Source organism: Odocoileus virginianus, chromosome 29, assembly GCF_023699985.2.
Source record: "Odocoileus virginianus isolate 20LAN1187 ecotype Illinois chromosome 29, Ovbor_1.2, whole genome shotgun sequence".
NCBI classification, from domain to species: Eukaryota; Metazoa; Chordata; class Mammalia; order Artiodactyla; family Cervidae; genus Odocoileus; species Odocoileus virginianus.
In genome coordinates, this window is record NC_069702.1 from 27,447,064 (window position 1) to 27,464,323 (window position 17,260).

The 17,260-nt window shown below is 34.1% G+C and overlaps 1 protein-coding gene across 10 annotated transcripts in view; it reads left to right on the forward strand.

Annotated features, from left to right (window-relative positions):
* Positions 1-17,260, forward strand: part of ANKRD17 (ankyrin repeat domain 17) — a 167,598-nt gene that overhangs the window by 55,951 nt on the left and 94,387 nt on the right. Inside the window, exon 2 of one of the 10 annotated variants that reach the window (XM_020885338.2) lies at positions 10,671-10,806. The exons of the other annotated variants lie outside the window; for them this stretch is intronic. Coding sequence (XP_020740997.1) covers positions 10,804-10,806 — 3 coding nt within the window. The 5' untranslated portion in view covers positions 10,671-10,803. The remainder of the gene's footprint in view (positions 1-10,670; positions 10,807-17,260) is intronic. 10 annotated transcript variants of the gene reach the window in all.

A 17,260-nucleotide genomic window follows, 5' to 3' on the forward strand; every position in this document is an offset into this window, starting at 1 on the left:
TTAAAGGTAGGAGTGGATGCTTAATCACAAGAATACAGTGATCCAGCTTTATTCATCAGTGCCTAGCATAGTGCTGAGTACATTAGAAGTATTTTGATGTGTTTAACAACTGAGAGAAAGCATGAGAAAGAAAGATTCTGACACCCTTTATGTGATTTAGAAAATATTTGGTTGTTTTTGAATATAAACAAAAGCTAATGGATTTACAATCATTAAATGCCTTTCAATTAAGCTGTTTTTGTCTTCATATATAAGCTACTTTCATGATGGAGTTAATTAATCTAACCTTTTAAGCAGTGGTTTAACCTTGGTCTTGGATTTGCATTACCTGCTGCTGCTAAGTTGCTGCAGTCGCGTCCGACTCTTTGTGACCCCATAGACGGCAGCCCACCAGGCTCCACTGTCCCTGGGATTCTCCAAGGCAAGAACACTGGAGTGGGTTGCCATTTCCTTCTCCAGTACATAACCTAGGAGCTTTTAAAAATTCTTAATGCTCAAACCATACCCCTACATGATTAAATATCTAAGGTTATCTCCCAGGCATTAGTACTTTTTCTGTTAATTCTGCTGTACAGCTAAATCTGAGATCGACTGCTCTAAGACTGGTTAAACAGAATATAAAGCAATATGCCCCCTAATTCTCCAGATGTCTTAGTCTATTTGGACTGCTGTAACAAAGTACCATAGATTAAGTGGTTTGTAAACAGAAATTTACATTTCCTAGTTCTAGAGGCTGGAAGTCTGAGATCTCAGGGTGCTGGCGTGATGTTAGGTTCTACTGAGGACCTCTTTCATGTTGCAGAGAGCTATCTTGTACTTTCATGTGGAGGAGTGCAAAAAGAGGAAGCATGTTCTCTTATGACTCTTATAAGGGCACTAATCCCATTATTGAGAGTGCCTTCCTCATGACTTCTAATCTTATTACTTCCCAAAGGCCTTACCTTAGTATCATTACATTGTGAGGTAGATTTCAGCAGATGATTTTGTGGGGGACACAAGCATTGTAGTCCACAGTACCAAGGAAGTAAGGTTGCATCTTTATTAAATGCTGAATAGAAGCCGACCTTTGAGTTGGCTGACATCTAAAAAATTCAGAAGAGATTCTGCAGTCTATTATGATAGACTTTTTCAGTGTTTAAATAATCTGGACAAAAATGTTCTTTCTGTATTTTATAATATAGACTTATTTTGTTCTTTAATCAGCACCGACAGAGACAAAAGCTCTCCTTTGTTTCTTTTTTAGGATTCTGAAATTCATGATGGGTTAGAAATATAAGTCAGTCTCTGTTAGCGTAAGAACTTTAGTGTTTAATGTCTTTCTGGCTTCAAAAAGGGATATATACTAAACTGTATGAATTTTCATTGCAATTATACCTCTCTAGATGAAAAAGATAATTCATGGATATCCTCTGCTGTCAGAAATATTTTTAAGATGATAAAAAATATGGAAAGCATGGAGATGTATTTCAGGGTTTCAAAATAAAGGACTTGTCAAAGTTAAATATCTTTAATGATATAATTTAATGACATAATTCAAGAAATATTTATTGACTGCTTCCTTGGTGTACTGCTCTTGGCTTAGACTACAGCAATGAAAGGATAGATGAAGTTCCTACTTTCTTGGGGCTTTTATTTTAGCTGAAAAGACTGACAGTATGTAATTTGACTAGAAAATAAATAATAGAAGTTAATATTATCATTACTACTATTGGAAAATGAAGTCAAGGTAATGGGGATGGACCATGACAGAGAGGAGGAGGGTTCATAGGGTCACAAAATCCTACTGTAAGGAATGACAAATTTAAGTGAAACCTGAGTGATCAGAAGAAACTAGCCATTTGAAAATCTTAGTAAATGGCAGCAGAGAGGGAACTGTAATTGCAAATTCCTAGGCTATACCTCTACATTTAACTTTTTAAAAAATTTCATCTTCATTTTTAATTTTGGCCACATTGAGTCTTGATTGCTGTTTGTGGGCCTTCTTTAGCTGTGGAGAGTGGGGGCTGCTCTCTTCTTGCGGCACATGGGCTTCTCACCGTGGTGGCTTTTCGTTGTGGAGCACAGGCTCTGGGGTGCACAGGCTTCAGTAGTTGCTGCGTGTGGGCTCTAGAACACAGGCTCAGTCGTTGTGGCGCAAGGGACTTAGTTGCCTTGCAGCATGTGGGATCTTCTTGGACCCAGGGTTGAACCCGTGTCACCATCATTTGCAGGCGGATTCTTAACCACTGAACCACCAGGGCAGTCCTACGTAATGTTACGAAGGGGATTGGAAGAGGTTGAATTAATGATTCAGCCTATATAAGGTAATGGAAAATTGAGAAAATGTTTTCTTCGAGATGACTTCATGCTGGAAGGTGCCTGATGTCCTATTTCTTTGTCCTGCTGGATTTTTTTTTCTCCTTTCTTTCCCCTCCCACTTTCCTTGTCTCCTCTTTCCACCCACCTTTATTGCCATAATTTGAGGCAGATGGAGCCAGCAACAGAAAAAGATGTGCTGGGGAAAGAATGGGTAATTTTGAGAGTGTACTGTAGCTCCTTTCTCTGGACAGGCTCTCAGGAAGTAAGAGTTAAGATCTTTGACATCAAACTCCTCACGTTCTGGCATATCTTCATTGTGTGCTCAGTTGCTCAGTGGCATCTGACTCTTTGCAGTCCCATGGGCTGTAGCCTGCCAGGCTCCTCTGTCCGTGAAATTTTCCGAGGAGGAATACTGGAGAGGGTTGCCATTCTTTACTCCCAGGGATCTTCCAGACCCATATTTATTTATTTGTTTACTTGGCTGCACTGGATCTGCATTGCTGCATGAAGGCTTTATCTAATTGTGGCGAGTGGAAGCTATCTCTAGCTGCAGTGCGCTAGCTTCTCTTGTTGTGGAATGCTAGCTCTCGGGCATGAGTGCTTCAGTAGTTGTGGCACATGGGCTCCGTAGTTGCGTCTCTAGGGCTCTAGAGCATAGACTCAGTAGTTGTGGTACACGGACTTAGTTGCTTCACAGCATGTGGGATCTTCCCAGACAAGGGATTGAACCTGTATCCCTTGCATTGGCAGGTGGATTCTTAACCACTGGACCACCAGGACAGTCTGTCTTGTATTACATAGAAATGTAAGTTTTAGGTTACCTTCCTTAGCTAGGATATTTCACTTCTACAGTTTTGAAATTTTGTAATTTGTTTTGTTCATGACTCATCTAATATATTACGTAACTCTTTGAAGAATGTATTTGGGTATCATTTTGTGAAAGGGTGGCTTTGATTTTGTTGGAGGATATGTGGTGGGGGTTAGATGTCCAGTGAAAAGAATTTTGTAATTTTGGTTTGATCTCCTTTGTAATTTGAGGTGAAGCTATAGTATACTTGGGCTTCCTTGGTGACTCAGCTGGTAAAGAATCTACCTGCAATGCGGGAGACCTGGGTTCGATCCCTGGGTTGGGAAGGTCCCCTGGAGAAGGGAACAGCTACTCACTCCAGTATTCTGGCCTGGGGAATTCCATGGACTGTATAGTCTATAGGGTTGCAAAGAATTGTACGTGACTAAGCGACTGTCACTATAGTGTACTAATGTAAATTATCTTTAATTTTTTTCTAGGTGATACTAGACTATACTAAGAAATTACTTATCAAGTTATTAATTTTAAATCATGGGGCTTTCAACATTGAAATTTTCTTTTTTCTTTTACAAAAATATGGATTTGGGATGAGATGTTGCATATGCATATATATCAAAACCATTTTGCCAGCATATCTTGTAGATAGTTTAGCCACATTTCTTAGAAAGTCTTGAGCTTTTGAGTGTCAAATAGACATATTCTTAAATAATACAAGTTTTTATCAAATGGAACATATCGCTAATGGCTACGCAGTTAATTTGTTACGTGTACATTTGCTGTGCCCCAAATGGGATTTTCATTTGCAATGATAAACTAAAGTACATGATGTCTTAGGATAATTTAAGGAGTTCAGTGTATAGACTTAAACATTTTTATCACTAGTTACATAATTTATATTATTTTATTAATATGACTCTATGCAATGGATCAGTCACTGATATTTTAGTAAAACTATTATGCTCCATTGAATGCTTCTTTAAAGTGAACGAATGCTCATATACAATCATTAAGTAGATGCAGTGACCATATGTTTCAGTTGCTTGAGACAATTCTAGTCTCTATTTGTTTTCTTGGGGTAATTTCAAAAATGTTCTGACTTAGATTATATATGGATACCTAAAGTTAGGTGAATGATGGCAGTATTAAGTCTCAGGGTACTTTGGTTCATAGACAGTTTTTCTCAATCTTTTAAGGTTTTGTACCACTGGATAACAGGAGCAAATGTAAAGTATATTGGCACACTTGAGTATGTTGTGTGTGAAGTCGGTTTAGTCGTGTCTGACTCTGCGACCTTATGGAGCCTGCCAGGCTCCTCTGTCCATGGAATTCTCCAGGCAAGAATACTGGAGTGGGTTGCCATGCCCTCCTCCAGGCGATCCTCCCCACCCAGGGATCAAATCTGCATCTCCTGTGTCTCCTGCATTGTCAGGCAAATTCTTTACCACTAGCATCACCTGGGAAGCCCCAGCACACTTGGATACCCTAAGTCAAAGAATAGATAATATAATATGATGCTCATTCACCTGAATTCCTTTGTCTTGGCTCAGTTTGGCTATGTGTTCTCTCTCAAAAGTGCTGTTACCAGGTTCTCTTTTAAAAGTTAAAATATATTTCTTTTTTATTTTTTAATCAATAATTTGATTGCACTGGGTCTTTGTTGCAGTGCTCAGGGTTCTCATTGTTGTGACTTCTTCTGTTGCAGAGCACTGGCTCTAGGGGCACGTGGGCTCACTAGTTGTGGCTCATGGGCTCTAGGGTGCAGGTTCAGTAGTTGTGCACAGGGGCTTAGTTGCTCTGTGGCACGTGCAAGTTTTCCAGACCAGGGATTGAACCCATGTCCCCTGCATTGGCAGGAGGATTCTTAATCACTGGGCCACTAGGGAAGTCTGACACATTTCTTTATTCGTGGTGTTCTGATTAGAGTTGCTTAAGTTTTGAGTGGAATGTTCCCAGTCCTGTTTTTTCCCTAAGCCATCTTACTTTTAATGTGCTAGTTTGCAGAATATGAAGTTTGTTATGATACGTTTATTGCGTTCTAGCACAATGTCTATACTATAAACATTGCATAACCTTGATTACATAATGTAAACAGTATTCACTATATGACTATAGTAGTATACGACTTCAGTGGTATTGGCATAATAACTGCCTTTCCACCTTCTACTACAAGAACTCTTCTTATTGTGGGTGGGATATATTGGCAACACAAGATCTAACAACTCTTGCTACTCAGTTTAGAATATTGGTGAGGAGTTGGAATCTAAGAGGGTTCTATTCAGAATATATCCTGAGTTCTTAATAACCAGCAGACAAATAGAACATTTTAGTTAGAGAATGCTTATAAAGCTCTTTCTGAAAATTGAATGTATTAATTTCTTTCAAACATTTTAATGTAATAAGTAAAATATGCTGTATCTGTATCTGTGTGAAGTGCTGTGGTGGAAACAGATTAGTAAAGGTATATATCCTACAACCCAGGAGTTATTGATCTCATTATTAAGACTCATCCAAATTAATTAGCTAAGAATGTCTACTGAGTTGAATTGGTCATGAAGATTCTTTTAATAATTCAAATGGTAATTAATTTTAATCTTTGTAATTTAAGATATTTATTATATTTTTGCTTAACTTACTACAAAATAGTCCTGTTTCCTAGGATGAAGGCAGAACTTTTGTGGGAACACTGTGTGACTCAAACTATATTCCTGCTACTTCTTGTTTGCCAGCAGACAATAAAATCAGTGAATTAAAAAGATTTCCTTGGGGAAACCAAGATAGGAGGAGTAAAATCCTGACAAAATATAAGCAAACAGAATATAGCAATATACAAGCAAGGTTATACATCATGAATAAATGGTGTGTTAGGAATGCAAAGGTGATTTAACGTTTGCTAATCAATCAATGTAATTCGCTACATTTACATACTTAAATTGTTTTATTTACAGTCTCAGTATACATACAGAAAGAATTTGACAAAATTCAGCATGCATTATTGAAAAACGTTTCAGCAAATTAGGAACATAAGAGAATTCTTACATTTGCTGAGAATTTTTTTTTTAACTTGATAAAGGGTATTTTTAAAGAGCATATAATTAATGTCATACTTAATGGTGAGAATGAATGCCTTTCCTCTGTGGTTGAGAACAAGGCAGAGTTGTTCATTCTCATCATTCCTACTCAGTATAGTACTAGAACTCCTAAGTCGGGTAAGTTAAGAAGAAAAGAAAGAAGCACAGAGATTGGAAAGAAACGTATTATAAAATATCTTTCTTCACAGATGTCATGATTGTCTATGTACAAAATCTGGTGGAATCTATTAAAAAGTATACTAGAACTAATTAGTGAGTTTTAGGGTCTCATTTCTTTATATTAGGAATGAACACTTGGAAAATGAAACCATTTTGAAGTGTTAATCATGAAACACTTAAGCATAAATAAAGTATATATATAATTTATATACTGAAGACTGTAAAACATTCATGAGAGGAATCAATGATGTACTAAATAAATGGAAATATATATGCTATATTCATAATTTGGAAGACCCAATCCTATTAAGATGTCATTCCCTTCCCTTTTGTCCCTCAAAAATGGCCTATGGCATAATCACAATCAGAATTCTACCAGGCCTTTCTTTTTTTTTTTCCTGGTAGAAATTGACAAACTGTTTCTAATATCTATAGAGAAAAGACTCTAGAATAACCAAAACAGTCTTGAAAAACAAGCACAAAGTTGGATTTTAAGACTTGTTATAAAGCTGTATTAAACCTAGACACAGTGATTTTGATGAAAGTATAGGCATGTAGATGAATAGAATATAGAGAAACCCATGTCTGACCAATTGATTTTTCATAAAGGTGCCAAGAATATAGTCTTCTCAATAAATGGTGCTGGAACATTTGGATATACTTTTACAAAAGGAACTTTAACTCACAGTTGCACTTGATGCAAATATTGACTTGAATTAGATTATTAATCTAGATATAAAAGGTAAGACAATAAAACTTCTAGAAGAGAACATAGAAAATCTTTGTGACCTTGAATTAGGTAAAAATATTTTAGATCAAGCACAAAAAATGCAAACATAAAAGCAAAAATGGTAATTTGAACTTATCAAACTTAGAAAAATTTTGTTCTTCTGAAGCTACTGAAAAGAAAACAGAAAGACAAGCCATCAGCTTGTAGAAAAATTTGCAAACCACATATCTGATAAAGGATTGTATCCTGACTACATTAAGGATTCTCACAACTCAGTAATGAGGGGACAAGCAATTGAATAAAAAATGAAGAAAAGGTTTTTTAGCAGATACTTCATAAAATAAAATACATTGATTGCAGTTAAGCAGAGGGAAAGATGCTCAACATCATTCGCTAGCCAGTAAGAATTTCAGAGTAAAACAAAAATGTTAATTTATCTTAGTATTAATAGCTAGTGTGTGCATGCTCACTCGCTTCAGTCCTGTCTGACCGTTTGTGACCCTATGGACTGTATTCTGCCAGGCTTCTCTGTCCATGGAATTCTCCAGGCAAGAATACTGGAGTGGGTTGCCATTCCCTTCTCCAGGGGATCTTTCCAACCCAGGGATTGATCCTGCATCTCTTATGTCTCCTGCGTTGGCAGGCAGGTTCTTTACCACGAGTGCCACCTGAGAAGCCCTACATTAATATCTAAAGTGGAGGAATTAAAGAAAAAAAAAAACAACTGACAATATCAAATGCTAGTGAGAATCCAAAGCATCCAGAACTCTCATACATTGCAGGTGGGAATGCAAAATGGTACTGTCATTTATAAAAGTCTGCTGTTTTCTTAAAAATTTAAAAGCACATTTTTTTCTCATGTATTTATCCAAAGGAAATGAAAACATGTCCACATAAAGCCTAGTACTCCAATGTTCTTTAATTAATGAATAACTAAACAAAATGAGATATATCTGTATGATGCAATGGTATTCAGCAATAAAAAGGAATGAACTACTGATGCGATGAGTTCTGTAGAGTAGATGAATTTTAAAGGCATTGTGCGTTTGTAAAAGAGGCTGCACTCAAAACTTTGAATAATTCCATTTCCTTCTGGAAAAGAGAAAAATGAAAGTAACAGAAAGCATGATTACTAGGATGGTGGTAAGAGATTGCCTACAAAGGAGCAGGAGAAATGTTTGAGTATAAGAAATACTGTCTGTCTTGATTGTGGTGAAATTATGTAACTATATATTTGCCAATATCCATAGATTTATATGGGACTTCCCTGGTGGCTCAAGATGCTAAAGAATCTGCCTGCAATGCAGGAGATGCAGATTTGATCCCTGGGTCAGGAAGATCCCTTGGAGAAGGGAATGGCTACCCACTTTAGTATTCTTGCCTGGAGAATTCCATGGACAGAAAAGCCTGGCAGGCTACAGTCCATGATGTCACAGAGTCTGACACAACTGAGTGACTAACCCTTCACTTGCAGTCTTCCTTCCAGTAGACATATACAACTAAAATGGGTGAACTTTATTCTGACTTATACCTTGAGAAGCCTGATTTTCAAAGAAATTTAATTGGCTACAGGAAGAAAAAGAATGGAGGGAAATACAGTGTTCTCTTGGGAAAACAAGCTGTTGCTGTAACTGAATCTTTCAGTGACTTAATATTGATGTCAAGCTGTGCTATGCCTAGTTGCTCAGTCCTATCTCTCTGTGACCCCTTGAACTGTGTAGCCCGCCAGGCTTCTCCGTCCGTGGGATTCTCCAGGCAAGAATACTGGAGTGGGTTGTCATGCCCTCCTTCAGGTGATCTTCCCAACCCAGGGATCAAACCCAGGTCTCCCGCACTGCCCGCTGATTGTTTACCATTTGAGCCACCAGGAAGCCCCATGCCAAGACTTTTTTTTTCCTGTTTACTTAAAAAGTATTTCTGTTGCATGTGCATTTCAGACTGAATTACATATACTAGCAAGTTAACCTATATACCTCAAAATAATACAAGTTGTTTTGATACTTCTTTTGTAATTTGTTAGAAATATGGAAAGAAGTTATTCTTGATATTTTTGAGGCTCTAAACTTTAAAGTATTAAATTTTCTTTGAAGATCTAAGTTATTAAATTATTTGCTAAGATTACACAGTAGAAAACTATGTGGTCCTTTTATTGGTATTTTTATAAGGTTAGCGGTAGACTATAGAAGGGTACAGATAAGTAAAAAAGTAAAATTCTCTGGTTGATTTCACTCCTTGATCACCACTTGGGTTATATATCTTGAAATTTTTGTTTTTTTGAATATACATATATTTTGTTTTTAATCAACTTAAGCAGGCATATACCATACCTGCTTTTCTGAGGCTTACATTTTTCACCCAATGAAATGTAATATTGATACTTTTCAACATCAGTGTTTGAGTTTAAGGAACTGTGTTTGAGTTTAAGCTTAATGTTTTTAAGGCCCTGTTCTGTTTGCAAAGAAAAGAGCAAGGAACAAAGTATGGTCCTTGCCTAAATGAATTTATATTCAAATAAAATAATAAGTTGGAAAATGTCATTGCATTGTTAAGTTTCATAAAGATAAATAATGAAGTCTAAAGAAATGAAAATTAAAGGGACAAAAAGAATAGAATAGGTACATTTAAGTCATCATGGTGTAAGTCTTTATATGTAGATCTACTTTTTTCTTCAGATGGTTGTTCATTGCTTCTTAACTTAAAACTACTATTCTGTTGATGGGTATATGGATTATGTAATTTTTTCTGTTATAATCAGTTCTGTAATAAACATTCTTGTACATTTTTTTTTGCTGATATATACAAGTATTTCTGCAATCTAAATTCCTAGAATGAAAATTGCATTTTAAATGTTGATTATAGATTCTACCATATTATTCTCCAGAATAGGCATTATCTGTCAATGGATAAAAAATAATACCTCATTTTAATTTGTATTTACCTGATTGCCATTGAGGTTGAGCATATTTGTTGTTCATTTGTTATGTCTTGTATAAATTGCCTACTCATACCGTTTTGCCTATTGTAGGGTTTGCCTTTTTCTTACTGAAATTTTAGGATTTCATTAAAATTCTGTTTTTAATATAACCATCATATTTTATAACATTTTCCGCTAACCTGTCAATTGTCTTACTTTATGGAATCTTTGGATTTTTCATTTTTATACTGTCGAAATCTATCAATCTTTTCCTTCCTAGCTTCTAGGTTTTGTATCTGTCCTGAAAAGCCCTCTTATAGTAATTTAGTCTCTTATGTTTTCTTCTACTATGTCTTCAGTTTTATTTATGTTTCTAGTAGATTTTAATTCATCTGGAATTTTTAAAATATATGTTTTATGGCTGAGACCTAACTAATTTTTTCAGTTTTGTAACCATTCTCCCAAAATAATATATTGAACAATGTCTTTTTTTTCCCACTGACTTGAAATATCATCTGTATCATAATTTAAAAGTCCAAAATATGTTTGTTCTGGATTTAATACTCCATTGTTTTGATGATTATCATTTTATATTTGACATCTGGTAGGGCACCCCTCCCCATTGTCTTTTTCAAAAAAATTTTGGCAATTTCTGTGTATTTTCTCTTCCAGATGAACTTTAGAATCAACATGTCAAGTTCCATTAAAAATCCCTTTGGGATTTTGATTGGAAGTGCATTGAATTTACAGATTAATTTGGGGAGAATTGACATCTTTACACTATTGAATCTTCCCATCCAGGAACATGGTATGCCTCTCCATTTCTTCAGGTGTTCTTTTATGTCCTTTAGTAAATTTTATCGTTTTTTTTTTTTTTTTTTCATGTAGGTCTTACATTTTTCTTGTTAGGTTTATTCCTGGGTATTTCATAGTTTTTGTTGTTACTGTGAATTACATCTTTTCTTCCATTTTGCACTTTATTTTTCAGTTGGTTATTGCTAGTGTTTAGGAAATCTACTGATTTTTATATGTTGATCTTACTATTTACTTAATTGTCAATTGATTCTCTTGAAATTTCTAGAAGGATGATTGTGTTTTCTGCAAATGATGGCATTTTGTTGTTTCCTTTTTCAGTATTTATACTTCTCTACTTTTTGTTTTGTTTTCTGGTCTTACTGCATTGCTTAGGTTTCCAGACCTGTTCCCTAGTAGTTCTGATTTGGACATCTTTTCTGCTTTAAATGGAATGCGTCTAATTTTTAAACCTCTATGTTTATATATGCCTTAGATTTCTGATAGAATACCTTGTCAGGAACAAAAGTATCATTCTTGGCTTAAAAGTATTTCCATGGTAATAGATAATATGTTTTATCATGTGTTTTTGTTACAATGATACATATTCTTTTCACCTCTAGCATTTTAATGTGGTGAATTACATTACTATATTTGCCTAATATTGGTAACGGTGTTTCTCATTTTTAGTATTTATTCAGCAAGTGTTTGGATACTTGTAATATTGTATTGCATTGTGCCAGGAACTTTGCCACAAACTGGTGATAGCGCTGAGTAAGTCTGATTGGTTCCTCTCTATTTTAAATGGAGAAGAGCGATAATAAGCAAGTACTCAAGAACAAGATGATTTTAGACTGTGGTAGTACTGTGGAGGAAATAAAGAGAATGGTGTGGTAGAGAAATGAGGAGAGTATCTCTGATATTATCATCTGAGAAGGTAAAATATAAACTAAGACCTGAAGAATGGTGAAAGCATTGGCAAAAGCATTCCAGGTAGGGGAAGATCACATATGATTGTGTTTCATGTTTTCTTGATCCCCTTTCATGTATGTGTTGTACACTATTTATACAATTGCCAAATTAACTTCGTAAATAATATAATAATGTTATGTTCCTTTTGAAAGGTAGATATATAACTATCATTAAGGTTTCTTCTGTGGATATATTCTATTACATTTCTACCTTTCCCTGAGGTAATTTTGATGATTTCTTTTCTTAGAAAATCATCCATTTTTGTTTAGACTTTCCCATTTACTTATGTATCAATTGTGCTTAGTTCTCTAATTTTAATGATTCCTTGTATTTTTTATTCTCTGGTTTTCCATAATCAGACTTGTTAAAGGCTTGTTTCTCTTGTCAGACTTACCCAAGTAGTTGTTTTTGGTTTTATTTATTACTTTTGTATCTCTCTGAATTTCTTCATTTCTGTATTTATCACTGTAAATTATATTGATATATTTTTATTTGTATTTTATCTTTGAAACCTTTTATGTATTTAAACCTTTTTTGTGTTATACTGAATATGTTTAAGGCTTTAAATTTTTCTTTAAGAATTGCTGTGACCAATTCCATTTGAAATGATTTGTTTACAATTTTAGTTTTCACTTTGTCTAAGAGTTCATTAGTAGGCTATTTTCTTTTCTTTTAAAATTTTCAAGTGTAGTGTTATCCTTTTATTGATAATTTTTAGTTTCCTTTAGCTTTATGTACCTCGGATGTATCCTGTATTACTTTTTTTAAAACCCTGTTGAGATTTTCCTTTGCTTAAGATATAATCAGGTTTTTATTTGCTTTCAAAGACTATGTTCTTTGTTCATATGATAAATTAAGTTCTGTTTTATTATGAAATACAAGTATAGTTTGTTAATTCTATTTTTGAATTGTCCATATCTGTATAGTCTACTTGATTCCCTCATTTTCTGATAGGTATTTGGAAAGTTTCCCACTAAGTTGTGTGAATTTTAAGTTGCTTAAGTTTATAATATTTTTACTTTATATGTTTCTGTGTTGCATTGTCAGGGTACATAGAAGTTGAGCTGTCACACACTCCCAGTGTATTCTATTATCTATTATTATTATAAATATTTTTTCTATGTAATATGTTTTGCCTTGAATTCTTCCTTTACTCGTGTTAATAATGGCACCTTTGATTAAGATTGCTTTTTTACACCTGTTTTCAACTTTTATGACAAAAAATTTTAGATCTCTTCTCTTGTAGTACCATGTAGTTGAGTTTTTTCCTTTTTTATTCTTTAAATCCTAATCTATATGTCATTTTTTAAAAATAAGAGATTTTCCCACTCACTTTTATATTAAGTTAGTCTTTGGGTTTTGAGTTTTTTTCCTAACATAGACAGTTAAGGTGCATTTTCATCTTAATGCATTTGCAGTTAAAATGTAGCAAAGATACATTTTCTTATTATCCCACATCCTGTCCCCCTTGTGTTTAAGTGAATTTGAGTTTTTAAAATTGTTTCCCTCCCAATTTGAAAAATATGTTTTCTTCCTGTTCTTCAGAAGGCATTTGATTGAATTTAAACAGTATTTGTGACTAGTTGCTTCCATTAACAGCTACCTGAAATGTTCACAATAGATTATATTCTACTAATTTCTTTTTTAACTGCTTGTCTTATGATTTCAAGGCTGTCCTTTTCTTGGATTCATTTTAGTTGTTGAAGGCATAAATTCTCTAAATTCAGGACTGTTTGTGGTTTTCAAATTTTCAAAGTACTTGCATGTCTAAAAATTATTTTGTTCTACAGTTTAGAATTTTTTAAAAATAATTGTGCTTCACCTCTTTTCAGATTGTCTTCTAGCATTTAATTTTGTATTTGAGAAGTAAATTTTACCAGGTTATAACTCTAGGGTGTGTGTGTGTGTGTGTCTTTGTGTGTGTAATCTGTATGTATGTGTGTGTTTAATCTGTATGTGTATGTAATATTTGCATGTACATTTTAATGGCATCTTACAAGAAATCGTTTTATTTTGAGGCTCTTTTTATGATAATTGATGAATAGTGATATATACCAGAAGTAGGCTAAATTTATAACTGAATTGCTTTGTACTGTTATTAGATTCAAGGAAATCTTTGAAATAATATGTATCTTTAATTCTGTTAGCAAAAAATGCACTTACAAACTCTAGATATGAGAATTCCATAGAATTTTTACTTATTTTAACCATTAGTAATTTGTTCACTTTATAAAGTTTATAATTTCCAAATTTTCACACTAAACTGTTTATAGTGAGCTTTTGCAGGCAGATAAGTACTTTGAAGCATAAGAAAAGAAGTCATGTTGTACTGTTGAGCTCTGTGATAACAGTCCTTTGTTTTTCTTTATACCACTGATTCTTAGCATATTCCCAGATCTTAACTGAAAATTATTAGAAGAATAGATAAGTATGAATGAAAGAATGTAGGTATAAATCAACCATATAAGTTTATTTTAGTCAAATTTTATTTAGTTTTATTTATTTTAATCTTAAGATACCGGTACCATAATGTCAGGCTCTTCGTTGATATTCTTTTTCCAGGAACTTTTAAGTGGGCTCTTCCTTATTTTCTTATTTTATTTTAATGTATATGTAAATCAGTGTTCAGTGACTCTACTGCTACTGGAGAAGTGTATCCCAAATGTACTAATTTTGAAATAGTTTAGTCTTTATTAAGAATTGTACTATTTTAGCTGGATTTTACCGTCTTTAAGACCATAAAAAATACAGAGCAAAGAAATTTTTATTAGGCTTCAGGATCATGTATGGAAGAGAATAATTATGATGACTATATATTTCTTATTTTATGTATAATCTGTATTCAAAGAACTAAGAACACATACTGTGTTTCTCTGGGCTTGTTTGAAAGATATAGTGTAAGCTATTAAGAATTTCTCAATCAGTGTTATAAAATTATCTTAGATTCAAATTATTCTTTTTTTGTATTTACCTTTTTATGTGTGACCTTTTGATATTATCTTGAAATTCAGATTACCAGTGATTGACATTCAGTGATAAGTGGAGGGTAATTTTCAGAACAACAAAAACAGCATAAATTGTGATAGTGATGACATAGGAGGATGGGAATGTTAAAATTCGAGATATCCAAATTCTGTAGTTGCTAACATTCTCATTTTTTAAATTATGTTTACTCTTTAAGACTGACTCTTTTTCCTGTCCCTACTTTGCCTAATCTTTCATTTGATATATTGATCAAATGATTGATAATTCCTAATTGGTTTCTTTATGTTTGTTGTCCTATCTGTTTAAAACCATCTTTCACGTGGCCTCTGTCTTTCTAAAACACTATTTTAATGCTTAAACCCTTCAGAAGCTACCATACAAACTGTGGACTTCTCCACACAATACTGAAAGACTCCATCTTCTTTAAGCATTATTCTTTTTACTATTTTCATTTGGAATTGTTTTTTCCTTCCTCTCTACAGTCTCTGTGTTAGTATCTGTTTAGTACTATTTTCCAATCTGGTTTGATACAGTTAGCTATTTGTACATAGAGTTGCCTTTTTTATATAATATTTGTGGGAGGCATTGATTATTTAAAAAATCATTTTGTATTACCGTTCTCCCTTGGCTTCCTGCTACTTTGCACATAGTATGTAACTGGCAGTGAATATTTGTTAAATTGAATGGAATTTGTAAATATGATGTCTAGTTAATCAGAATATACTATATCCTTATTCTTTGGCTTCTGGTGACTCAGATGGTAAAGAATCTGCCTACAATGCTGGAGACCTGGGTTCGAATCCTGACTTGGGAAGTTCCCCTGGAGAAGGGAATGGCAACCCACTCCAATATTCTTGCCTGGAGAATTTCGTGGACAAAAGGGCCTGGTGGGCTATACAGTCCATGGGATCACGAAGAGTCAGGCACCACTGAGGGACTAACACTTTCACTTTCACTTTATTCTTTGGTGTGAATACTAGTTTATTACACTATAAAATGGACTGCTGTTCTCTAATATAGCAGTGATATATATTTGTTCTGAAGAGGAGTTAGTTTGAAATGTTATGCTAATGTTCACAGTTGGTCCAGATGACCCTTTATTTCCATATTTTCACATGACTGTTTTGAGTATTCAAGGACTCGGACTTCCATTAATAGCATTAACAAATTCGTTCACCTCTGACCATTGTTAAAAAGACTTTGGCTTTTATTGTTAAGCATTTGTGTTCAGTTTATTTTGAGGAGAAAGTAAAAAAATACTTTGTTAATTGGATTACTTTTGAGTAATTACTTTTGAGTAATTTTTTTTAAAATAAAAGCAACATGTGTTGTAAAGCATCACCCTGAAACTTTAAAAACTAAAAGGATTTAGTGTACACAAAAGTATAAAGACTCGTGAAATAAAACCTCTGTGAATCTCCTTTTCAGATTTAGCATTATCAAGAATTTGCTACACAACTTTTGTTTTCCTGAAATACTTTATGGCAGATTCCTGAAAGTATTTGGGTATACTCCCAACATGCATCTCTAAAATATAAGAGCAGTTTCTTATCTAACCAGAGTGATTCCTTTATACTGTTTAATACCCAACTCATGTTCAGATTTCTTCATTTGCCTTGAAAATTTCAAGTAAGGTCTGTATTATTTTGCTGGTTATGTCTCTGGACTGTCTCTAATTTAGAACAGTTCTTCCCTTTTACTGTCTTTCTCTCTTTTAAAACATATTCTGTATTTTAGCTGTTTCTGTTGGCTTCTGTTTAACTCAGTGGTTCTCAGCTTCCCATCCCTAGAATTTTTGTTTTTGTTATTTCCTTCAAGGGGACATTGGCACTGTCTGCAGATGCTTTTGGTGTTGCAGCCTGTGATAGGGTTGCTATTGGCACCTAGTGGGTAGAGGCCAGGGATGCTGCTAAACATCCTGAAGTGTGTAGGACAGCTCCCAGCAACAAAGAATTCTCTGGCTCATAATGTCAGCAATGCCAAGATTGAGAAGCCCCAATTTAAGTTGTTCCACATACTTGCCTTAGTAATTTTTTAAACTAGAAGCTAATTCAAGGAGGCAACAGTACTTCAGAGGAGGTACTGTATATTTTATGTTGCATAAATCAGGGGCATATAATGTTCAGTTGTCTTACTTTTTGTAATTAAACTATTGGGTTCAGGTGATGGCAGCTTTATCCCTTAAGTACAGAATTTAAAGTTAGCTTTTCTAGAGCAAAGTGAAACAACAGCCTCTTTTACTAGTGCAAAGAATATTGGAACTTGTTAATTGTATAACTGATCTCTTTTTGTTAGATGTTTAGAAAATTGCTGTTTAAATACAGATCCTGTGCTTCTTTTTTCTCATCTGTAGCAGTAGACTGAACCTGGTGATTTCTAAGACTTGTGCATTTTGTTCTTTGCATTAGACAAGAATTTGATGCACACACACCATTTTATAAAATATCCAGCTAGTCAAAACCGCACATCCAAAGTAGTTTAGATATAATTTAAATTGTCATGCTTTGAATATC